The sequence below is a fragment of the Scyliorhinus canicula genome, chromosome 18 (assembly GCF_902713615.1).
Source record: "Scyliorhinus canicula chromosome 18, sScyCan1.1, whole genome shotgun sequence".
Lineage (NCBI taxonomy): Eukaryota > Metazoa > Chordata > Chondrichthyes > Carcharhiniformes > Scyliorhinidae > Scyliorhinus > Scyliorhinus canicula.
Window position 1 is genome coordinate 111670129 of NC_052163.1, and position 26017 is coordinate 111696145.

The window sequence follows — 26017 nt, forward strand, 5'->3', positions numbered from 1 at the left end:
TTATGTTGCAACCTCAGTTCACTGTCGCCATATTTGTTATGGGCTAACCTGGCTGTTTGACAGGGAATGTGGGGGGCTGCACGTTGGCGGTCGCCATCTTTGTGGCAGGCTTTCGTGACTGGCGCCATCTTTTTAATAGGCATTTATGTGCGTGATGGCCTACGCCATCTTTGTGACGGGCGAAGCCGTGGTGCGGTGATTGGCTGCGCGCCATCTTTGTTGCTGGCGGTGTGTGCGTGTTGTCTGTGGGGGAGGCCGCGGTGCCCGGCTGTGCGCGGGGGGGAGGGGAAGCAGCGCGAGGGAAAATGGCGGCGCTGAAGGAGGAGCAGAGCTATGGGCTCTCCTGTGGGAAACTCAGCTCGGGCAGCAATGTCTCGGTTCTTCATGTCAAACTCACCGACAGCGCGTTGCGGGCGCTCGAGGCTTACCAGAACTGCAAGGTAAAGAGTTTAAAAAGTCAGTGTGTGTGCGCGCGGTGTGAGGGGAGGGGGGAGCAGGCCCCGAGCCCTACTGAGATAAAGCCCTAGCCCCACCACCCGGGGCTGTTACCATGGCAGCGCCGGTATATACCCCCCTCCATGGCCCCCGACCCCCGCTGTCCGGGGGGGGGGGTCGTGTGGAGAGACAGACTGCTCTCCCCCCCCCCCCCCCCCCAACCAACACCGACACACCAGCGGTAAGGGCAACTTTTGGGGCATTTTGGGGGAGGGGGTGGTCTGCCTGATACCCCAACCACTTCCTTTATGTGTCACTTAGAAATCATCCAAAGTCTTTTGTCGGGAGAGTTAATAACTCGAAACAGAAAATGCCCCAAACACACACAGGCTGAATCTGTGTGGCAGAGAGGCAGAATTAAACCTTTCAGGTTAATGACCTTTCGTCAGCCACAAACTACAAATCTTCCCCATTTCGCACGTTCAGGACCTGCAACGTTTAAAGGGATCCGACTGCAGGTTTGATCGCTCTCGCCACTGACTAATTAGTGCTTGAACTTATTGCAAATGCAATAATTTCCACTGGAGATCTTTCTTTATTTAATCGAGTGTATCCTTTTGCCCAAAGTTTAGAATTCTTAATTCTTCCCCCCCCCCCCCCCTTGAATTTATATGGAGCTGGAAGTTGACTTGAGTGAATCAGATCTCTGATGTTTCTGCCGTCTTGTTAAGGGAGGGGGCAAATGGGTTTGAAAGCCTACAATTAACTATCACTCAGGTATTTGAACTTTGCCACATTGCTTTCAGTGAAGTTGGAATTTGTCTTCAAAGTCCAATGGGATAGCTGCAGAGATGGGTAATCCATGAAAACGCTGGAATTTGCTTTGCAATGATCTTTTATCTGCTGTTTAGCGTCTTAAATTTGACTGATCTGTGAAGGTGAAATGGGATGAGTGACAGATCAATCTACTTAAAATATTGGGGGGTTTTATAGTGCGGATGTGAAGAAAATATGTCCACTTTTGGCAGAAACTAAAACCAGAGGTCAGAAACAAAAGATAGCCCCATATAAATTAAATCCGGCATTCTGGAAAAACGTCAAAAATATGTCAGTCATAACCACAAAGAATAGCTGATGTGATGCATTAAAGGGAAACTAAATAAATGTGTAAGAAAGGAATAAAGGTGAAATACTGCAGATGTTGGAAATCTGAAATAAAAACAGAAAATGCTGGATAAACTCAGCAGGCCTGGCAGCATCTGTGGAGGAAACAGTTGACATTTTGATTCTGCATGACTCTTCAGAAAGGAATAGAATGGTATGCTATTAGTTTGATAAGCTAAGGTGGGAGATTCGTATGGAGCATCAGTGCCAGCATAGACCTATTGGGCCAAATGGCCTGTTTCTGTGTAAGAAAATACTAAGTTTAATATAATTGCACAAAATGTTTCCGCACAGAAGATAGCCACTTGGTCCAAGCTTCACGCACACCTTCCATCCGCATGTTTCGAGACATTTGTTTCTGAAGAAATAAAAAAAAGGACTCTATACATTTAGAAAGTTTTTGAAATGGATCTGTAACTATTCCTGTGGGAATCCTCAGGATCTTAAATCATGTTCATGAATGTGCTAAAGTTTTGAAAGGTCAGAAATCTGTTACAGTATTCTCCTCTGAATATATTTTTCTGGGAAAGGATGGGGTTTGAGATTGGCTCTCGGAGCAGTCTTTGTTTGCTATTAATGACCCGAGTCCGGGCTCTCTGGAGTGCAGAACTCTGAACACATTCCACTCATTCATTTCAGTTTCCACTTTGCTGTTTAATCTTAAAGGTTTGGGGCAGAATTTTAAGCTCTGCTTCAGGAAGATTTTTTTTTGTATTTACTAAAGATCCTGAGATACAGTTGAGTTTTGTCCCTCCCTCCAAGCAGAAAGCAGATAAATAGGTGAGGAAGCATGGGCAAGGTTTGAGAGATATTTGGGCTTGTGGGATTAGTTTTGATTTGCACCATTAAAAGAGTTAGCCCATAAAAAATGGACTGAATGAACATGAGGTTGCTGGCAGCCTCTACTCTAGCTTATCAGTATGATCTTGATGCCCCTTCCCAATTATCTGTGTTTAATAAGCATTTAGTGAGGAGCGTGACTTAAAAGTGCTTGATTAATTATCAGGCAGTGAGAATGTGGAAGCAGTGACCAGGGCTGTGTACTTCACAGATTAAAAACCTTGCTACAACGCTAACCTTTGGATTCTAACAAAGTAAATTTCCACATTCAGTCTCAGAATTGGTTCCATTTTGGTTATCAGATGCTGTTACTGTTTGCATAGTCTTGTACTCCTGGTCATTTTCCATGGACACCGGTCTTATAAGCATTCCTATTCATGTAATTAAATTGTTCTCCGCATCTGTTAGTATGATGAGCAGGTGATGCACTTGTTCTGGATATATGTTTTGGGGAAAGTAGATGTATAGGTAGTAGAAATGCCTCCGGATTCCTTTACTCTGGGGATTCTCCATTTAATCATCAATGTAATGTTCCCCTCAGACTGCAGCAAGGTTCAAGAGTGTATTTCGAAGTGAGTCCCTCACCCCTAGAACATTCTTGTAAAACATTCTATGAAAACAGATGTTACTGGAAGGAGAGAGCTTTTAATAGCAGTCTTTGACATGGTATTTGCATTCAGCGATTTCTCTGCCGTCTATTCAAAAATTTGCTGAGTTAGTCAATGTCAATGGGACTGCTAAAAATGACCTTGCCATCTCTGGGCGATGGACCACACAACCGATTGGTATTAGGCAATTATGGTCTTTGGCAATTATGGTCTTTAGCTGGTACTTGTGAGGCACAAATATTACCTGACACTTGTCAGACAAGTCTGGGCAAGATGGGCATGAGCTTTCATTATTGAAAGAGTTGTGAATACAGGTGAGCACTCTGATCTGATAGTGGAGAGAATGTTATTGATGAAACAGCTGAAGTTGTCTAGGCAGATGATACCTCTCTGAGAGGAATCTTTGCAGGGCTATCCAAGGATTGTTGTAATTCACCTCCAATAACCATAAGCATATTATTTGTATGAGGCATGACTCCTGCCACTGGAAGGTTTTCACATTGACCCCAATGTTGCTGGTGCTCCTTGGTCCCGTATTTATTTGAATGGAGCTCTGGTGACTAAGCCCATTCTTGTGTTGTGCCAGCTCACATGATGAGGCCTGGAGCTAAGTATTTCTGGTAGAATCCAAACTGAACACTGTTGAGATGCCTCTTGATGACACTGTTGATGACTTCCATCATTTTACTGATGGATGTGAGAGGCTGCTATAGCTGTAATTGGGTGAGATAGATTTATCTTGTTGAATATAGGATGTATTTGGACAAACCTCCATGTTGTCGACTGGAGAGCTGGCATATCCTCCGAGATCCTGCATCCATGTCCATCCCAGTCTGTGTCAGCTAAGGCCATTGATAGCGCTTTCTATGTATTAATGCTGTGGGAATTGAACTTGATCATGGAATCGAGCTTGCTACTTCATTGCAGGACTGAGCGTGTGTTGCCATAAGAGAGGCAACATCCTTTGGCATAAATCAGAGGCTCATTGTCAGTCTGGGTGCAAGTTTAAGATCTTTCAATGAGTCCTTGATAAGATTCCTCCCTGAGACAGCCAGTGCCCCCACCCCAACCACCTAAAAAGGTAACCCATTATTAATTCCTCTGCCTGTTTGTGGTACATTGCTGGAGTACATTGGCTGCCATTTTACTTACATCAGTCACCACCCTAGTTGTTGAAATATGGCAATACACGATACACGTATTATCGTTATGTATTTCTGGTGAAGGATGATAAATTGCTTCAAGATTAATCTATTTGGGATGATGTGGAGTCAGCATTGTATCCACACTTTCTGAATCATCAGTTTGATTGTGCTTTGAACCTGCATTGCAGTGTATCTGTCTGTGAAAGTAATTCTCTCTAAATGTTTTCTGAAATACTGGGATGTGATTTGAGTTGTTTTTTTTCTACTCCAATGTTTCCAAGATGAAACTAATACTATAATTAAAACAAAGTGCTGAAAATACTCGGGTCTGACTTGTCTTCAGAATCATATTTAACTTAAGATAGATAGAGAAATACAGCACAGAACAGGCCCTTCGGCCCACGATGTTGTGCCGAACTTTTGTCCCAGGTTAATCATAGATCATAAAATTTTGGACACTAAACGAAATTTATCATGGCCAATCCACCCAACCTGCACATCTTTGGACTGTGGGAGGAAACCGGAGCACCCGGCGGAAACCCACGCACCCACGGGGAGGATGTGCAGACTCCACACAGACAGTGACCCAAGCCAAAATCGAACCTGGCACCCTGGAGCTTTGAAGCAATTGTGCTATCCACAATGCTACCGTGCTGCCCTTAAGAACAAATTAATCTACACTCCATTACTCTTCCATAATCCATGTACCTATCCAATAGCCGCTTGAAGGTCCCTAACGTTTCTGACTCAACTACTTCCCCAGGCAGTGCATTCCATGCCCCCACTACTCTCTGGGTAAAGAACCTACCTCTGACATCCCCCCTATATCTTCCACCATTTACCTTAAATTTATGTCCCCTTGTAATGGTTTGTTCCACCCGGGGAAAAAGTCTCTGACTTGTCTACTCTATCTTCCCCTGATCATCTTATAAACCTCTATAAAGTCACCCCTCACCCTTCTCCGTTCTAATGAGAAAAGGCCTAGCACCCTCAACCTTTCCTCGTAAGACCTACTCTCCATTCCAGGCAAAGTCTTGGTAAATCTCCTTTGCGCCTTTTCCAAAGCTTCCACATCCTTCCTAAAATGAGGTGACCAGAACTGCACACAGTACTCCAAATGTGGCCTTACCAAGGTTTTGTACAGCTGCATCATCACCTCACGGCTCTTAAATTCAATCCCTCTGCTAATGAACACTAGCACACCATAGGCCTTCTTCACAGCTCTATCCACTTGAGTGGCAACTTTCAAAGATCTATGAACATAGACCCCAAGATCTCTCTGCTCCTCTACATTGCCAAGAACCCTACAGTTAACCCTGTATTCCGCATTCATATTTGTCCTTCCAAAATGGAAAACCTCACACTTGTCAGGGTTAAACTCCATCTGCCACTTCTCAGCCCAGCTCTGCATCCTATCTATGTCTCTTTGCAGCCGACAACAGCCCTCCTCACTATCCACAACTCCACCAATCTTCGTATCATCTGCAAATTTACTGACCACCCTTCAACTCCCTCATCCAAGTCATTAATGAAAATCACAAACAGCAGAGGACCTAGAACTGATCCCTGCGGTACGCCACTGGTAACTGGGCTCCAGGCTGAATATTTGCCATCCACCACCATTCTCTGACTTCTATCGGTTAGCCAGTTTGTTATCCAACTGGCCAAATTTCCCACTATCCCATGCCTCCTTACTTTCTGCATAAGCCTACCATGGGGAACCTTATCAAATGCCTTACTAAAATCCATGTACACTACATCCACTGCTTTACCTTCATCCACATGCTTGGTCACCTCCTCAAAGAAGTCAATAAGACTTGTAAGGCAAGACCTACCCCTCACAAATCCGTGCTGACTATCCCTAATCAAGCAGTGTCTTTCCAGATGGTCAGAAATCCTATCCCTCAGTACCCTTTCGATTACTTTGCCTACCACCGAAGTAAGACTAACTGGCCTGTAATTCCCAGGGCTATCCCTATTCCCGCTCTGAACAGGGGCACGACATTCGCCACTCTCCAATCCCCTGGTACCACCCCTGTTGACAGTGAGGACGAAAAGATCATTGCCAACATCTCTGCAATTTCATCTCTTGCTTCCCATAGAATCCTTGGATATATCCCGTCAGGCCCGGGGGACTTGTCTATCCTCATGTTTTTCAAAACACCCAACACATCTTCCTTCCTAACAAGTATCTCCTCGAGCTTACCAGTCTGTGTCACACTGTCCTCTCCAACAATATGGCCCCTCTCGTTTGTAAATACTGAAGAAAAGTACTCGTTCAAGACTGCTCCTATCTCTTCAGACTCCATACACAATCTCCCGCGACTGTCCTTGATCGGACCTACCCTCGCTCTAGTGATTCTCATATTTCTCACATATGTGTAAAAAGCCTTGGGGTTTTCCTTGATCCTACCTGCCAAAGATTTTTCATGCCCTCTCTTAGCTCTCCTAATCCCTTTCTTCATTTCCCTCCTGGCTATCTTGTATCCCTCCAGTGCCCTGTCTGAACCTTGTTTCCTCAGCCTTACATAAGTCTCCTTCTTCCTCTTAAGACATTCAACCTCTCTTGTCAACCATGGTTCCCTCACTCGACCATCTCTTCCCTGTCTGACAGGGACATACATATCAAAGACACGTATACCTGTTCCTTGAACAAGTTCCACATTTCACTTGTGTCCTTCCCTGACAGCCTATGTTCCCAACGTATGCACTTACAATGCTGTCAGACAAGAATTGATTTACCCGTCCCCCAATTGTAAACCTTGCCCTGTTGCACACACCTATCCCTCTCCATTACTAAAGTGAAAGTCACAGAATTGTGGTCACTACCTCCAAAATGCTCCCCCACTAACAAATCTATCACCTGCCCTGGTTCATTACCAAGTACCAAATCCAATATGGCCTCCCCTCTGGTCGGACAATCTACATACTGTGTTAGAAAAGCTTCGTGGACACACTGCACAAACACCACCCCATCCAAACTATTTGATCTAAAGAGTTTCCACTCAATGTTTGGGAAGTTGAAGTCACCCATGACTACTACCCTGTAACTTCTGCACCTTTCCAAAATCTGTTTCCCAATCTGTTCCTCCACATCTCTGCTGCTATTGGGGGGCGTATAGAAAACTCCCAACAAGGTGACTGCTCCTTTCCTATTTCTGACTTCAATCCATACTACCTCAGTAGGCAGATCCTCCTCGAACTGCCTTTCTGCAGCTGTTATATTATCTCTAATTAACAATGCCCCCCCCCCCCAACCTCTTTTACCAGCCTCCCTAATCTTGTTGAAATATCTATAACCAGGGACCTCCAACAACCATTTCTGCCCCTCTTCTATCCAAGTTTCCGTGATGGCCACCACATCGTAGTCCCAACTACCGATCCATGCCTTAAGTTCACCCACCTTATTCCTGATGCTTCTTGTGTTGAAGTATACACACTTGAACCCATCTCCTTGCCTGCAAGTACTCTCCTTTATCAGTGTTACCTTCCCCACTGCGTCACTACACGCTTTGGCGTCCTGAACATCGGCTTCCTTAGTTGCTGGACTACAAATCCGGTTCCCATTCCCCAGCCAAATTAGTTTAAACCCTCCCGAAGACTACTAGAAAACCTCCCTCCCAGGATATTGGTGCCCCTCTGGTTCAGATGCAACCCATCCTGCTTGTACAGGTCCCACCTTCCCCAGAATGCGCTCCAATTATCCAAATACCTGAAGCCCTCCCTCCTACACCATTCCTGCAGCCACGTGTTCAACTGCACTCACTCCCTATTCCTAGCCTCGCTATCATGTGGCACCGGCAACAAACCAGAGATGACAACTCTGTCTCCTGGCCTTTAACTTCGAGCCTAACTCCCTAAACTTGTTTATTACCTCCACACCCCTTTTCCTACCTATGTCGTTGGTACCAATGTGCACCACGACTTCTGGCTGCTCCCCCTCCCCCTTCAGGATCCTGAAGACACGATCCGAGACATCCCTGGCACCTGGGAGGCAACATACCTTCCGGGAGTCTCGCTCGCGACCACAGAATCTCCTATCTATTCCCCTAACCATTGAATCTCCTATTACTATTGCTTTTCTATTCCCCCCCCCCCCCCCCCCCCTTCCCTTCTGAGCCCCAGAGCCAGACTCAGTGCCAGAGACCTTGCCACTAGGGCCTTCCCCCGGTAGGTCATCCCCCCCCCAACAGCATCCAAAATGGTATACTTGTTTTGAAGGGGAACGGCCATGTTAGCATTAACTCTGCTCCTCTCTCCCCAGATGCTGCCAGACCTCCTGAGATTTCTGGCATGTTCTGTTTTTATTTCAGATTTGCAGCATCTGCAGTATGTTGCTTTTATTTAAGAAATAACTATTACTGTACATAGTGTAACCTGTACTAATGTTTAGAGATATTTATGGTTAATTTACTTAAATTGTCAATCTTCTGCAGTATTGCACATGGGGAGCCAAGACTAAGTGCAGTGAAGTGGAGGTAGATTGTGGTAGATAACCGGGTCAAGCAAGTGGAACTCAATCATTGTACTATCCTTATTTTTATATTTGCTTTGTAACTTCCTGTGGACACATTAATAAAACTGTTGCTATAAGCTAGTCACACTGGAATTTCATTATTTCAGCCCCGGATGGCTTAACATGGCCTTCACTGGAGTTGAGGAGAGATGGTTGCAGCAAGGCAATTTGTGTAGACAATTTATGATGTTGCACGTTTATTGGAAGTGCAGAAACGTATTTTTAATATGTTATATAGATATCTTTGGATCCATAATCCATAGAGTCCCTACAGTGCAAAAGGAGACCACTCAGCCCACCGAGTTGGCACCCCCGCCACTGAAAGTGCACTGCACTCAGGACCACTTCCCCGTCCAACTCTGCAACCCCAATGAATCTACATATCTTTAGACACTAAGGGAAATTCAGTATGGCCAAGCCACCTGACTGGCTCATCTTGGAACTGTGGGACGAAACCGGAATATCCGGAAGAAAGGCAGGCAGACACGCAAAGAATGTGCAAACTCGAGCCCGAGTCCCTGGCTCTGAGGCAGAAATGTTAACCACTGTGCCACCGTGCTAACCTTTGTGACTTTGAACACATCCTTCGAATCGCCTCTCAGCCTTCAGCCTAAGGAGAACAGACCCAACTACACACGTAGCTGAAGCCCCTCATCCTTGAAACTATCATTTAAATCTTTGCTTTACCCTCTCTAAATTCTACTGGATTTTTTTCTCTATAATTTTCTCTCCCTCTGATATTTCCCCAAAGAACTCCTGATTTGTGCTGCGGGACCCATTGCACGTGAGACCGAAGAATGGGTGGGTGGGCAGTATGTACTCTGTTTTCTGATCACACCACTGAGGTTATGGCTAGATAACCTTATTCTGTCCATACCAGCTCCAGTGGGTCGATTACAGCCTGATGCTGCATCCATATGTCACTTGGCACACTATAGAAGAAAAAAAAAATATATTTTTTTTAAGAGTATCCAAATATTATTTTTTCCAATGAAGGGGCAATTTAGCATGGCCAATCCACCTCCTAACCTGCACATCTTTGGGTTGTGGGGGTGAAATCCAAACAGACACGGGGAGAATGTGCAAACTCCACACGGACAGTGACCCAGGGCTGGGATTCGAACACGGGTCCTCAGCGCTGCAGTCCCAGTGCTAACCACTGCACCACGTGCCACCCCCTACACTTGGCACAGTTGACTGAATTGTGCCATGCAATGTTTTTAACTCTCAGTACTGCAAGGCTGGGCAGCACAATGGCACAGTGATAGCACTGCAGTCTCACGGCGCCGAGTTCCTAGGTTCGATCCCAGCTCTGGGTCACTGTCCGTGTGGAGTATGCACATTCTCCCTGTGTTTGCGTGGGTTTCGCCCCCACAACCCAAAGATGTGCAAGTTAGGAGGATTGACCACGCTAAATTGCCCCTTAATTTGAAAAAATGAATTGGGTACTCTAAATTTATTTTTAAAAAGTTCTGCAAGGCTGCTCATGTTCAGAATATCTCTGACCGGGGAAGGGGGAGAAAGATTACAGGGAAGCAAAGGTTTTAAGGTCTGGAGTTTGGCGGACAGAGGTGAGATTTTGGAAATGAGTTCCAGGCTGCAAGAGGATGCTGCAAGAGGATACTGGTGGGGGTGGGGAACTAGGAATAAAATGGTGCCTGGTTAGGATGTGGGGATGCATCTTTGAATGCTGTTGTTGCAGTGGGTTGGAGTGAGGCTGGGGAGCGATTTGTAAATGGGAGGGAATTCACAAGATTACTCCAGCGTACATATTGGAAGGGGGAATGGTAATAGATTAGTTAAAGGCTGTAATTTAATTTGTGTTTTAGTGAGATTCATTCTGTCCCCATCTCCTCTGGATTACATTATCATTTTAACACCAAGGTCAAAACTCATTCCCCACCAGTCTAATCTTGTCAGCATCATACACTGTTTTCTAACTCTGTTTTTCCTTCGTATTGTATTATCTCCCTGTATTGCGTCCATGCTTGACTCATCTCCATTTCACAATGTTGTAACAGTACTCTTCTCTTATCCATCTATTTAGTCAGGACTTATGGCTTACACAGACTTACATTTATATAGCATCTTTAACATAGGGAAACATCCCACGGCACCAGTTTATGGGAGTGATTATGCAACAAAATTTGACATGGAGCTGCATGATATTTGGATAGGTGATCAAAAACAGCATCTTAACAGGTGAGTGGGGGGTGGATGGGTTTAAGGAGAGAATTTCAGAGTTCAGGTTCTGGGCAGCTGAAGGCTCACCAATGTACAGCAGCAAACACAGGGATGATGGGTGAAATGGTTTGGTTTCTGCCTTACAGATTGTGTGATAGGGGCTGGTTTAGCTCACCAGGCTAAATCGCTGGCTTTTAAAGCAGGCCAGCAGCACGGTTCGATTCCCGTACCAGCCTCCCCGGACAGGTGCCGGAATGTGGCGACTAGGGGCTTTTCACAGTAACTTCATTGAAGCCTACTCGTGACAATAAGCGATTTTCATTTTTTTCATTTCATATGTAGAGGGTCAGTAAAGATCATTGACCTTTTTCCACATCCAGTTGCCACACCGTTTCTCCTCACCGTTACTGACATTTTCGAGATTATCCATCAGTTCATACCTCACTCGATTGCTCAATCAAATCAGCAACAGCTTGCATTTATATGGCGTGTTGTGTAAGGAAAAGACCAACCTGTCTCACAATTGTAATGAGAGTTGTTATTAATAATATCTTTATTGTCACAAGTAGGCTTACATTAACATTGCAATGAAGTTATTGTGAAAAGCCCCTAGTTGCCACACTCCGGCGCCTGTTCGGGTACACAGAAGGAGAATTCAGAATGCCCAAATTACCTAACAGCACGTCTTTCGGGACTTGTGGTGGGAAACCGGAGCACCCGGAGGAAACCCATGCAGACACAGGAAGAACATGCAGACTCTGCACAGACAGTGACCCAAGCTGGGAATCAAACCTAGGTCCCTGGCGCTGTGAAGCAACAGTGCTAGGCGCTGTGAAGCAACAGTGCTAACCACTGTGCTACCAATGGTAGTGTAATAGCAGCACCTCATCCTGTCAATGTCAAGACCATAAGACATAGGAGAAGTAGACCATTTGGCCCACAGGTTTGGAGTTCTTGTAGTGATGAGCAGTAAGATTTGGATATGTTTTTGGTCAACTTGAACCTGTGGTACAGAGGCTCTTACTCCTGGCTTGATTCAGATCAAATCTGGTCTATTCTGGCCTACATGGGTCAGCACCACACTGCTGAATCTTTGGGAAGCAGTGTCAAAGGCTAATGTAGTTGAACATTTCTGTTTTTGCTGCTCGGATTGTCTTGTGCTGTATGTACTGCTAGGTGTGTGAGGCAACATGCAGCAGACCGTAATCAGTTTTTAAAAGCAGCCTGTCTTGCCCCATCTTCTAATTGCTCTGAATGGTTAGCCAATGCACAAATTCAATCTCGGCAGATGTGAGATCTCGTGTCTCTTGATCAAAGGTAAAGGGCCCCCCTATATGGAGGGGCAGGGAGGGCAGTGACCAAATCTCAAATTAAGGGGTCTGTTGCCTGAGCACAGTTTGAGAGAGTTTTGACCATTCTGTATACTGGCTGATCCATTGGGACATTAACCTGTCAGCACAGTCAGCACAGTATCTCAAAAGCTTTGTTCAATTGTCACCAAAGCAGAGAAGTGCCTTCCTGTAATTGGTCTGTGGGCTCCTTTTGAATAACAGTTCTGTTTCAGCTCATTGTGCTTCTATAAATGATCAGCCTGTGACTGTTAACTTGCCAAGTCAGTGCCTGCTGTGAATTCCCTCTTCCCTTCAGACTAATATATTTGTTATTTTTTGCTCAACTTTCAGACTTGTGTATAATCTAGGCTGGTGCAGAGGTAACCTAGGCTCTAAACTGTGGAATTTCCTCTCAACCTCTCTGCCTCTATCTTTCCACCTTTTAAGATGCTGCTTAAAGTCTATCTATTTGATCAAGCTTTTGATCACCTGTCCTAATAACCTAACCAACCTCCTTTCGTGGTTCATGGTGACATTTTGTTTTAAAATGTTGTGAAGTATATTGGGACATTTAGTTGAAGCTGTTACTGAGTGCTGCATTGTTAGAGGCACAGTCTGTCAGCTGCGACTTCACACAACTATCTATTCAGGTGGATGTCAAAGGTCCCATGGCACTATTCTGAGAAGAGCAGGAAGTTCTCAGTTTCTTGGCTAGCATTTCTCTCTCATTGCACCTGCAAAAAAAAACCAAATTAATTGGTCTTTCCTGTTTGTAGGATCCAACTGTGAGGAAAATGGATGCCATATTTGTCTGCATAAGTCAATTTAAAATCATTTTTATTTCTTTTAAAAATAAATTTAGAGGACCCAATTCTTTTTTTTTCCAATTAAGGGGTAATTTAGTGTGGCCAGTCCACCTATATTTGGGTTGTGGGGGTGAGACCCATGCAAACACGGGGAGAATGTGCACACTGACAGTGACCTGGGTCCTCAGCGTAGTGAGGCACCAATGCTAACCAATTTACCACCGTCCCGCCCAAGTCAATTCAAAATCATTCATTATATTTGAAGTACAGAATCCTGGGGTATATGTGTGAAAATCATTGAAGGTGGGAGGGCAGGTTGAAAAGGCATACAGAATCCTAGGCTTTATGAATGCCGCGTACTGTACAAAAGCAAGGATGTTGTGGTGAGCCTTTATGAAACACTACTTTGCCTTAACTGGATTATTGGGTCCAATTCTGGCCAGTGTACTTTGGGAAGGACATGAAAGCTTCAGGGAGAGTGCAGAAAATATTGTACAAGAATGGTTCCAAGGGTAAGGCGACACAGTGGCGCAGTGATTAGCACTGCTGCCTCATGGTGCTGAGGACCCGGATTCGATCCCGGTCCCCGATCACTCAGTGTGGAGTTTGCCTCACCCCCACAACCCAAAGATGTGCAGAGCAGGTGGATTGGCCACGCTAAATTGTCCCTTAATTGGAAAATGATTGGGTACCCTAAATTTATATTTAAAAAAAAACTGGTTCCAAGGGTGAGAGAATTTGGTTATATGGATCGATTGGAGACTGTCTAGTTATTTTCCTTAGAGAAGAGAAGTTTGAGAGAAGATTTGATAGAAATATTCAAAATCCCGTTAGAGTAGATTGGCTACATAAAGTGATTTTTGTTTTCCGCATTGAGGGAGTAGGATCTGGAATACATCGCCTGAGTATGATGGAGACAGACTCCGTCATGGATTTCAAAGTCAATTGGATAAGGACCAGAAGAGAGAAATTTGAAGGAAAGTGGGTGGGAGTGAGACTAGATGAATAGTTTTTGCAGAGAGTTGGCATGAACACAACAGACCAAATAGCTGCCTCATGTCCTGTAACCATTCCATGATTCAATAAATGGGAACTCAATAAGTGTCTCAGGTTGCTGATGCTCATTGGCAGTTGCTGAATAAAATCTGCAGCTGCTGCAACATTTATTATAAATCATAATATTCTTTCTTCCTTTCTTTCCACTTCTTCCCTCCACTCCATCCATAAATCCCATGCGTTGACATGTTGCTAGAGCCAGGGGTGGCCTCGGATGATGCCCTTCCCATCTCTGGTTTCTTGTTCAGACGTTGCACGGTGGTAAATCCAAGTTCAGAAGCCTGTGGCACGGCTGTTTACAAGCAAGTGGTTAGAGTCTGCTTAATCCAAGGAGATGGTGGTCATGTTGATGGTGCACGTAGCATTCTATGTGAGAGGCCCAGACTTTGATGTCCCAATGGTTGGATAGCTCATAATGAAGTCTGACCTGCCCCATAAATTAATTTCCCCATTCTTTGGTTTCTGGGCCATGCAAAGGTTTCACTGCATGTTAAAATTCAGTCTTCATTTCATTGCGCTAAAATAGCAAAGTCACCTCCCTTAGATAAACTTGAACATTTCTAAACCCCAAACTTGGTCTTGTGTGAAATACAAATTGCAACTAATAGATATTGCTGGCCTTTGCTTTTAAAATTGTACAGGCTGCAGGGCCTTCTTTTTTTTTAAAATTTAGATTACCCAATTATTTTTTCTATTAAGGGGCAATTTAGCGTGGCCAATCCACCTACTCTGCACATTTTTGGGTTGTGGGGGCGAAACCCACGCAGACACGGGGAGAATATGCAAACTCCACACGGACAGTGACCCAGAGCCGGGATCGAACCTGGGACCTCAGCGCCGTGAGGCGGTTGTGCTAACCACTAGGCCACCGTGCTACCCTGCAGGGCCTTCTTGAGGTCTGACCAGAAACCTAACCATGATCGACTCAGGCTAAACATTAATTTAAGTAGCACTTGTAGTAGAATTCAGCAGATAAAATGATGTCTAATTTTTGATCAATACACCTACACCAGATGGACTACAGTGGATTTAGAAGGCAGCTCACCACCGCCTTCTCTTTTTTTTTAAATTTAAGAGTACCCAATTCATTTTTTCCAATTAAGGGGCAATTTAGCGTAGCCAATCCACCTAGCCTGCACATCTTTGGGTTGTGGCGAAACCTATGCAAACACGGGGAGAATGTGCAAACTCCACACGGACTGTGACCCAGAGCCGGGACCGAACCTGGGACCTCGGCGCTGTGAGACAGCAGGGCTAACCCACTGCGCCACAGTGCTGCCCATTCCGCCGCCTTTTCGAGGACAACAAATGCTGGCCTAATCTGAAATGTCCATGTCTCATTAAGGAATTTTTAAAAAGTTAAAATAGCAAGATATTTTGATTTCAGTAACACACACTTTTGTAGTCATGGAACTCTGTTTCGCTGAATGAAACAGCATGGAAAGAGGCCACTTGGCCCATCGTGCCTGTCTGCCTTTTTGAAGAAGAAATTAGTCTCACTCGCCTGCCCTGCAAATATTTCCCGTTCACATATTTATCCAATTCCCTTTGAAAGTTATTATCAAATCTGCTTTGACCACCCTTTCAGGCATTGCATTCTAGATCATCAAAATATGCTGTGTGCAGAAATTTCTACCAGTATTTATCTGATTGAACCAATCTGCAGGAAGCTAGGCCCTTGTATGGCTACAGAAGTGTCAGTCAATATAGGAGTTGCTCAGATTCCAGGGTTGACCAGTTGTGATACTACCTTTGGTATGATTCTGCTTGGCTGTCCCTTTATGCAAGTGTGATTTCCCATTGAATACTGAATTACCACATCAAATAATCTAACCAGATTCCCATAGACATCATGGCTCCATTCTCAGTTTGCAGGCTTGAAACAAATAACAGCTTACATTTTATCACTAACAAGTTAGAAACTCTCACATGTCAGCAATGTTATAATTTGAAACATGACAGGTTTTCTGCGTTACACCAAGCTCAATATATTTCTCCACTGTTGAATGCTGGTACTCTTAGAATCCCTCCAGTGCATAAGGAGGCATTCGGCCCATTGAGTCTGCACCGACTCTCTGAAAGAGCACCCCACCTAGACGCGCTCCCCTGCCCTATCCCTGTAACTCTACCTAACTGTTGGACATTAAGGGGCAACTTATCATGGCCAATCCATCTAACCGGCACATCTTTGGACTGGGAGGAAACTCACGCAGACATGGGGAAGACATGCAAACTCCACACTCCAAACTCAGAATGGACATGGGTCTCTGGTGCTGTGAGGTAGCAGTGCTAATCACTATACCTCTTGAATTGTGGTATTGTGCCATAGGTTAGCGCGAATCCTGAGCACTTTATTTACAGAGCTACATTGGATTACAAAGGATATACAACACACAAAAGGCCATTCAGCCCAACCAGTCTGTGCATCACCCAAGCCTCACCCTGTCTTTTCACATCTAAATCTACCTGAGTAACTCTCTATTCCCTTCTCTCTCATCCTTGTCTAGCCTCCCCTTGAATGTATTCATGTTTGCTTCAACGACTACCTGTGGTAGGAAGTCCCACATTCTCACCACTGAGCAAAGAAGTTACCCAAGTTGCTAGTAGCAGGCACTAATATAAAAGCAAAATACCGTGGATGTGGGAAATCTGAAACAACAGAATCAGCAGGTTTGGCAGCATCTGTCATAAAACCAACAGCATGCCTGGTATGTTTAGTGCCAACCCCTTCGCTGTTGTGTTTCTGCAGGGTTTAAAAAGTTTTTGTCCTGTGGCCTAGTAGTATAGGTCACTAAACTGCAAAAAATACACATCAAATAATTAATAATCACTTATTGTCACAGGTAGGCTTCAATGAAGTTGCTGTGAAAAGCTCCTAGTCGCCATATTCTGGCACCTGGTCGGGGAGGCCGGTATGGGAATTGAACCTGCACTGCTGGCCTGGTTCTTCATTAAAAGCCAGCTGTTTAGCCCACTGTGCTAACCAGCCCCAGTAGAGTAATGTTCTGGAGTTCCAGACTCACCCCATGGTAGATGATTAAATTTGAATTCTAGGTGACACGGTGATGCAGTGGCTAGCACTGCTGCCTACGGCCCTGAGGATCCGGGCTCGATCCTGGCTCTGGGACAGTGGCCGGGTAGAGTTTGCACATGCTCCCTGTGTCTGCGTGGGTTTCACCCCACAACCCAAAGATGTGCAGGTTAGGTGGATTGGACATGCTAAATTGCCCTTAATTGGAAAAAAATAATTGGGTACTCGAAATTTAAAAGAAAGAAAAAATAAATTGAATTCTGAAATAAATCGATGGAGAGAGGAATCTAGCTGTTTCTCTCTCCACAGATGCTGCCGACCTGCTGAGTTTTCCCAGCATTTTCTGTTTTATTACTAGTAATCGACTTGTGTTCAGCTTTTAAGAGAGCTTGCCAACTCCCTTCTTCCAGGTTTTCTACCTTCTTGTAGGTGCTTTCCCACCTTGAGATCATTCCACGGCCCTCCCAAAGTATGAGTTAAGCAGTGAGTATCTATAGATGATTCCTTCTTGGAAGGTATCACAGCTGACCTCAATCTTGTTCTCGAGAAATGTTCACATGTGCACTTTCCAACAGAGAGGGGGGGGAATCACAGTTACCATTGGTATCCCCATCTTACCCATCTCTATGCTGCTCCTTGGTGACACGATTCAAAGATGTTGATGACACCCAGCTCTGCATCACCTCTTAATCCTTCCAGTGCCTCTATGTTGTCAAACTACTTGTCTGACACCCAGCCTTGGTTGAGCTACAATTTCCTCCAGCCAAACATTGGTAAAACAGAAGAGCCATGTTTCGGTTCCATCATAAATTTGGCACTGATTCCACACATATGTCCAGTGTCACGATACCCTGGGCTATTGCATGGTCAATTCCAGCCCCATTTGACCCGAAGTTGCAACAGAGGTAAAATTAGATTTTTTTTTAAATACCCAAGGTCCATGCGGAGCCCAATAAACTGCAGTCACCAAATTTGTAACTTTAACACAAGTAACCTTATATTGTGTACAGTACTATAATTTAATGGTCAGAAAATGCGACTGATCGTCTTATCATCCCTTTTCCAACCCCCTTCTGAACTACCCTCACTCTCTATATACACACACAAAGGGGAAAGGGAAAGAAAATATTAATAAAAATAAAAGGATAAGTATCTTTCATGCACTGGGATGACAGTTTGTGTCTTTATGAAGTTCAGCTTTCTTTTAAATACTTCTTCATTCTAGGCTCAAGGTGGTTTCCCTCTGGCAAGACTGTTTATCTTCTCTGCAGACTCAGCAGCATTCCAAACTCAGCCAAGGATATGCTGGGCACACTGCTTTCAGAACAATAAAGCAGTTCTTTTACCTCAGTAAACAGGGGAGGGAGAGGAAGCATTCCTTTCACTTCTAAGGTCTAAACGCTTCTGTCCAGTTCTCTCTGAAAGCATCATGCACGAACCAATAACAGGCAGAACACTGTCCCTCACCAACCCACCGGTTGCCAGCCAACCAATCGACCCCTGGCTTCCTCCAGACCTGGTTCCTGAGATCCACTCGGTGCCGAGGAGTCTGACTTCTTTCAAAGAAAACCTGGAAACACAGCAGCATCCTGACAAGCAGGCGGCTTCAACCTTGAGTGTTCTGCTGAGAGGCACATTTTTATTATGGGTCCATGGACCAAAATAAATGGGAACAAAAGGAACTGAATAGGAAAGACTCCTATATTATGTGCTCCCACATTCTACAGCCACCACATACCACTTTCCCTGCTATTTTTCTAGTGTTTAATTTATTATTTTACTGATAAAACTTTGATGTCTCTAGTTCTACCTGTGCTTATATTCTTATTTCAATAAATGTTCGACTTGGGGTGGCATGGTGGCACTGCTGCATCATGGTGCTGAAGATCAGGTACGATCCCAGTGTCTGTGTGGTGTTTGTACATTCCTCCCGTGTCTGTGTGAGCTCCATTCCCACAACCCAAAGATGTGCAGGGCCGGTGGATTGGCCATTCTAAATTGCCCCTTAGTTAGGAATAAAAAATAAATTGGATACTTTAAATTTAAAAAAAATGTTCTTACCATGATTAAAATTCCCTAGTGCGATAAATAGGTAATATTCACCAGCCAATTAATAAGTTTTAACACTATTAATAATCTTTATTAGTGTCACAAGTAGGCTTACATTAACACTACAATTAAGTTTCTGTGAAAATCCCCGAGTCACCACACTCGACGCATGTTCGGGTACACTGAGGGAGAATTCAGAATGTCCAATTCACCCAACAAGCACGTCTTTTGGGACTAGCGGGAGGAAACCGGAGCACCCGGAGGAAGCCCACGCAGATACGGGAAGAACGAGCAGACTCCGCACAGACAGCGACCCAAGCCGGGGTTCGAGCCCAGGCCCCTGGCGCTATGAAGCAACAGTGCTAACTACTGTGCTGCCGTGCCATTACCTTACAATTGCTAAAATAAATCGAGTTTTGTAAGATGAATGAGAAAAAATACTCACCAACAAATTAACTACACGTTGTCCTGTGTTGTCATAACTTGATTTTTCTCAATGCCATCAGTCTGCTCTGGGGCCACGATTGGACTAGACTAGGTAGCTCGTTTAGCTGCTGTTGCCTGTCTCCCGGTCCTCCTTTCTCCCACTCTTAGAAGCTGCTGCCTGTCTCCAGGTCATCCTCTCCCACTGTTTTCATGCATTTTTCCCACTGCAGCCATTGGCACCTGCTTGGGGTATTGTTCTTTAGACTCTGGTAGCCCTGCAGTATTTCGTCCAGGTAGTTATTCCATATCTGTTTATCTGTATATGCTATTCACCAGTACTCCCCCACAAACTATTCATGGCGCATACTTATTTTCAATTAGAGGTTGTTGGATTACATCAAGACCAAACAGTGATTGATCTGACTTAGCATAGGTTTGGGATCAAACCTGGAATGCTCTGGTCTGCACAGCTAACAGCTACTCAATGGTGGGGTGGGGGTGGGTGGGGGGGGGGGGGGGGGGGGGGGGGGGGGGGGTGGTAGTATTTTTTAATGCTTAGAATGTAAACTGCTAGAAAGGTCTGTTTGAAGTGGCCTTGGGCTGAATTCTACAGGCAGTCTAGCTCTCTGCTTCTGCAAAACCAGCATTACCACATACCAGTGCAATCAATCGAATGTTGCATTGACACTGGATACTATCCAGCAGAAAAGGTTGGCTTTGGACTATTCAAAATAGATCTGTGAGAGATGTTCGAAGCCAAGGGATGAAAGTTACTCTTCTCTCTCCCACCCGATATTTGTCTTGATCAGTTGGAAAGTGCAGGAGGGTTCCATAAACATGTTGTTGGGTAGGGGGCTTGCTCAGAAGAATAACCTCTGTATTTTGTGCCGAGGTAACTTGAGTGTGCTCTCGATATTTCAAGATGTCAGGATTATTAGACCTGATAGAAAAACACAAAATGCTGGAAAATCTCAGCCGGTCTGGCAGAATCTGTGGTGAGAGAAACACAATGTTTCAAGTCTGTATGACTCTTCAAGAGGTTCAGGTTAAATGATTACCCGGTGATGGGGCGAGACACCCAAGGGTTTGTCAGAAGAGGCTACAGGATTGGGGATACTTGCCTGAATTTCTGTGTCTTCAATCTTCTTACCCACTTGTCCTCTCTGGGTGTGCTCTGGTTTCACAATACAATCACTCTTCAATCCTTAGTGCAGGTGGGTTTCATTATATGAAAAAAATTGACTGTAATTGTTAGGGAACTGACTGCCAGAGTCATAGATTCTTACAGGACAGAAGGAGGCCATTCAATCAATCATGCCCGTGCTGGCTCTTTAAGAGCTATCTAATTAATTCTACTGTCTATGCTTTTCTCCCATAGCCATTCACTTCACATTCAAGAATTTATCCAGTTCCCTTTTGAAAATTACAAGTGTTCTGTGGAAAGTTCTGTGAAGATATTTGACTGTATAAAGTTGTCAATTTTACAGAAGAACAGGTATAAAGGGACGATGTGAAAATTCAGTAATGCAGCAAAATTGTGCCTTGAGAAACTGTTTTCTATCATGCATTCGCTGTGGATGTATGTTTTCCAGCTCGTCATTTCTTTTGGTTCCTCAACATTGCAGCCCGTGATCTTGAGGTCAATCATAGAGCCCCTACATCTACATTGATCAGGGATCATACCTTGGATCTTCTGGTCCTAATTCTTTGAAGCTTCACTGAACCAATTAATAATTTTTGACACGGGTACGGAATACAAGTGTTGGTGGGGTACTCGTCCATAGTGTTTAACAGTGCGGAGCCATTTCCTGTTCTGATCCAACATTCACACTTGTTTGCTTCCAGCTGGAAACAATCGGCAGCGAGAACATTGACTGATGCTGTTTTTCCTTTGTGCTCAAGGGCCTCTTGGAACATGTTCCACGTCTGTTCTGGCTGTCGTCCACTAACTAGTTCAGGCACATTTGGGAACAAAGCTGGCAATTCCTCATCTGTTCCCTTGTGCTCTGCACTTGCCCATTATGGACACTAGAAATGCTCCTTTATCTGTGCGCTTTATCTATTTCAGTTGTACCCTACCTACAGATGTTTGTTTTTAAATGTTGCAAGAATTATGTTGTCTGTAATCCAATGCAAGATGCAAATTTCTTCATGGACAGCCTTGAACAAGCCACATGGACAGGACTTTGTATGTTGAAAACTAAAGGACCACAGGAACAGGAAGGAAACCATTCAGCCCCTCCTGCATCGGTTCCATAATTCCCAATGCTCTTGCCTCACAACAATCTATCAATCTCTGTTTTGAAATTTTCAGTTAAGCCCAATCGCAACAGCTTTTTTGGGAAGGGAGTTTCAGAAGTAACTTGGAAATTATTTTCGGTGATTTCTGTCCTGCAGGCGCTTTAATTCAAGCTCAGTGCCTTGTGCAGTTTTGTACTTGTTTCACCACCCAACCTCAACAGCTTGCCAACTCCCAGGAAGCATCTTAAACCTTTCGATACATCCCATCTTTATCTCACTCCACCATCATTGATAGAACATTCAACTATGACTGCCCTACACATTTAGAACATAGCCCTCCCAATTTGCCACCGTATAACCTCTCTCTGAAAATTCATAACCCTATTTATTACAATAAATATTTTAGATAAAGGCACGCTTTTTGTGATCCTGAAGGATCTTCAGCTCTTCCATTAAAGGAAATATACGTTCGCTGAGAAAATTCACCGACAACTTCTCAGCAGCTACAGATGGACAATAAATGCAACCTGCCCAGCGATGCCCACACATCAGGAATTATAAAGCAACATCAATTTCCTGGGATGTAGCTAGTTTTGGAGTGTGCATGCAGACAGACAATTTATCATTAGATATATTTTTATTCAGGGTGGCACAGTGCTGTATCAAAGGCAGCACGGTGGCACAGTGATTAGCACTGCTGTATCAAAGGCAGCACGGTGGCACAGTGGTTAGCACTGCTGCCTCACAGCACCGAAGTCCCAGGTTTGATCCCGGCCCCGGGTCACTGTCCATGTGGAGTTTGCACGTTCTCCCTGGGTCTCACCTCAACAACCCAAAGATGTGCAGGTTAGGTGGATTGGCCACACTAAATTGCTCCTTAATTGGAAAAAAAGAATTGGGTACTCTAAATTTATATTTTAAAAATGTTATTCCTGGTTTTCTAAATGCATTGACTGTTTCTGGGGTATGTTTTGGAGCCAACAACACAAATAGTGGCTCACCGGTAGGCATGACAATTGTCATAGAATCAAAGAATTTACAGTGCAGAAGGAGGCCATTCGGCCCATCAAGTCTGCACCGGCTCTTGGAATGAGCACCCTACCCAAGCCCATACCTCCACCCTATCCCCATAACCCAGTAACTCCACCCAACACTAAGGGCAATTTTGGACACCAAGGACAATTTAGCACAGCCAAGCCACCTAATCTTCACGTCTTTGGACTGTGGGAGGAAACCGGAGCACCCAGAGGAAACCCCCACACACTGGGGGAAAACGTACAGACTACACACCGACAGTGACCCAAGCCGGGAATCGCACCTGGGACCCTGGAGCTGTGAAGCAATTGTGCTAACCACTATGCTACCGTGCTACCCCAGATTCAATAGGCTATTGAACCACAGAAAGCATCACCGGCCTTCCCAATCCTCTGCACTCTGAATCCATCCATGCGGGCACTTGCCAACAGGAGTTATTCAAAAATAATAGGAGCAGAGTTCTGGATGATTTCTCCAGCCAAAGTTTTGAGACACTGAGGTCAAATGGAGCAATCCTAATTCTGTCCTGGTGAAATCAGCCAATTCAGCATGGAAAATAATGCCAGATCAAGTGTTAATTTTAAATCTGAGATGTATGGACTTTTGTATTCTAAAAGTATTGAGGGATATGCGGCAAAGATGGGAATATGAAGTTGGGTTGCAGATTATATTAAAAGGCGAATAGGCCTGAGTCAGGAAATGACCGTCTCTTGTTCCTATGTTCCTAATGAGAGTGGAACAACTCATTCACACACAGTAGTGTCATTACCCAGGAGGCCATCAAGGAGCAGTCACATTTTAGCTGTGTAGCGATTTCGCTCCGAGGCTATAAACAGTACAGTGCTGGGCAGAACAAGCTCCCAAGTGTCTAAATGAAACGTGTGCAGAATCCTACACAATGGCTAATGCCATCTGGCTCAGTGACAGCACAGTAGCTCATTTCAATTGTGCTGATTGTATTGTATTAACAGCTACCCACCCTACTCCACAATACAGCTGTAATATTGCAATTGTTCCCAGTTTAGAGCAAGGGGAGGGGGCATTGTAATGCTGTGCCTGAACATTCAGTTTCAGCTTGGAGAAAAACTGTGTTTGAGTAATGTTTGCATGTAACAGAAAGTGTATGTGCACTACTTTATCTGTCATGTTGCTGCCTCTGTATTTCGACCAGTAAGATCTCACATTTAAGTGGCATCCTCGGGATAAAATGTAGTTTGCAATTCTGAAGGAAACCTTCAACACTGAATCAGGGCTGTTACAGATCGTAACTAGTGTTCATGAAAGGTCTGTACATTTGAATTTTTTTTGTCATTTTGAGTCTAACCGTGCCGGCTCTAACTAAAACTGACACATTTATTAAAGATAAACAAACTGCTCAGCTTCATTGAGGAAACGGGTATGGGCCAGGGTTTAGAAAATTCCAAAGTATATCATGCCGTTCACCTGACCTACGACTGTTTATTTATTTTGGTTACAATGATCACAAGGGTCTGCCTCTCGGGTGTTGTTCAACAGAGACCTTAATCAAAAACAAAGTTTATTCTGTGAATTTAGTTAGCATTTTTAGAAACACACACAGTTAAGCATTTTTATCAATTACCAACAAAAATACCCCACACAGCTACAGTACTCTATGTATAACCCTTAATAAATTTCCCCCTTAAACTGTTCCAATTTAATAACAAGATCCCATAAACCAGAAAACCCTTTGCAAAGGTGTGGCCCAGCCCACAGCACTCAAAATCTGGTTTGGATGCTCTTGTGCCCATTCCAAAACGGCAGGTTTGAATTTCTTCCAGAAAACAGTTATTTATTTTCAAGTTATTAAATAATCATTTTTACATTTACATTTTTAAAATGTAGACACAGCAACACTCCAAGATACTTGTCTATCTGAATACAGAAGCCAAATGTGAAAATGAAAGCAAAAAACTCAGCTACCAAAACAATGACATCACTGAAGCCATGTGATAAGACAAAAACATTTCTTAAAGGGACACTCCCATGAGAAAACAAAAAGACCACAAACAGTTTTTATATCGGAAAATCATGGACATCTTGTGAAGGTCTGATGAAGTTGAACGTGCCATGCAATCCCATGTGCCAGGCTGTGTTAGACTAGTGGGTTGGTCAGGGTCTGATGGCCAGTTGTACTAGGTTGGTACAGTTGAACTCTGACTGTGTTGTATAGCCATGATGTGGAGATGCTGGCGTTGGACTGGGGTGAGCACAGTAAGAAGTCTTACAACACCAGGTTAAAGTCCAACAGGTTTGTTTCAACACTAGCTTTCGGAGCACTGCTCCTTCCTCAGGTGAATGAAGAGGTATGTTGTAAGATACCTCTTAATTCACCTGAGGAAGGAGCACTGCTCCGGAAGCTAGTGTTTGAAACAAACATGTTGGACTTTAACCTGGTGTTGTAAGACTTCTTACTGTGTTGTATAGGATCAGGGAGTGAGGTGTGTGCACCAGGGAAAGGACAATTGAATAGGTTTAGTGTCAATTAATCTCTCTTGGTAAGACAAAAAAAAAATCTTGCAGATTCTGGCAATCTGAAGTTAAAAACAAATGCTGGATCTAATCTGGCAGCATCTGTGGAGAGAAAAAACATGTTAACATTTCAGGTCTGTGACCTTGCATCAGAATTACCATCATCTCTGAGTGTAGAGGTTTGTTAAGTTTAGTCCTACATGTACAGTTTCTGTACCTCACCCAGGCTGACAGTTTAGTGCAGTACTGACAGATTGTTGCTCTTGGGGTCATACTTCAAGCCCCATTTGGCTGCTCTGATAATTTAGGTGACTTTTACAGATCCTTCGCTGCAAGTGGTGGTTGTGTTCCTGAAAATCGCCATTAAGTGGCTCAGCTTTATGTAATATCAAAATAATTACAGATGCTGGAATCTGGGGAAAAAAAACAAAGCTGTAAAACTCAGCAGGTCTGGCAGCATCCATAGTGAGAGAAGACTGAGTTAATGTTTGGAGTTTGCACCATCCTTCAGAATTAAAAATGTACTTGTATATAAGGGGTGGAACAGCTGGAACAAGAGAAGTTTAATCAAATATGTAGTTAAACTTGAGTGACAAAGGTGAGTATTTTTTTAACAATACTCAACTTTATACTGTAGCAGGCTCTCTTATACAGTATAAA

At 44.1% G+C, this 26017-nt stretch overlaps 1 protein-coding gene across 1 annotated transcript in view; it reads left to right on the plus strand.

Annotated features, from left to right (window-relative positions):
* The first annotated feature begins 257 nt into the window (after positions 1–257).
* Positions 258–26017, plus strand: part of ell (elongation factor RNA polymerase II) — a 172709-nt gene continuing 146949 nt past the window's right edge. Inside the window, exon 1 of the mRNA XM_038776846.1 lies at positions 258–440. Within this exon, the coding sequence (XP_038632774.1) occupies positions 306–440 (135 nt within the window). The 5' untranslated portion in view covers positions 258–305. The remainder of the gene's footprint in view (positions 441–26017) is intronic.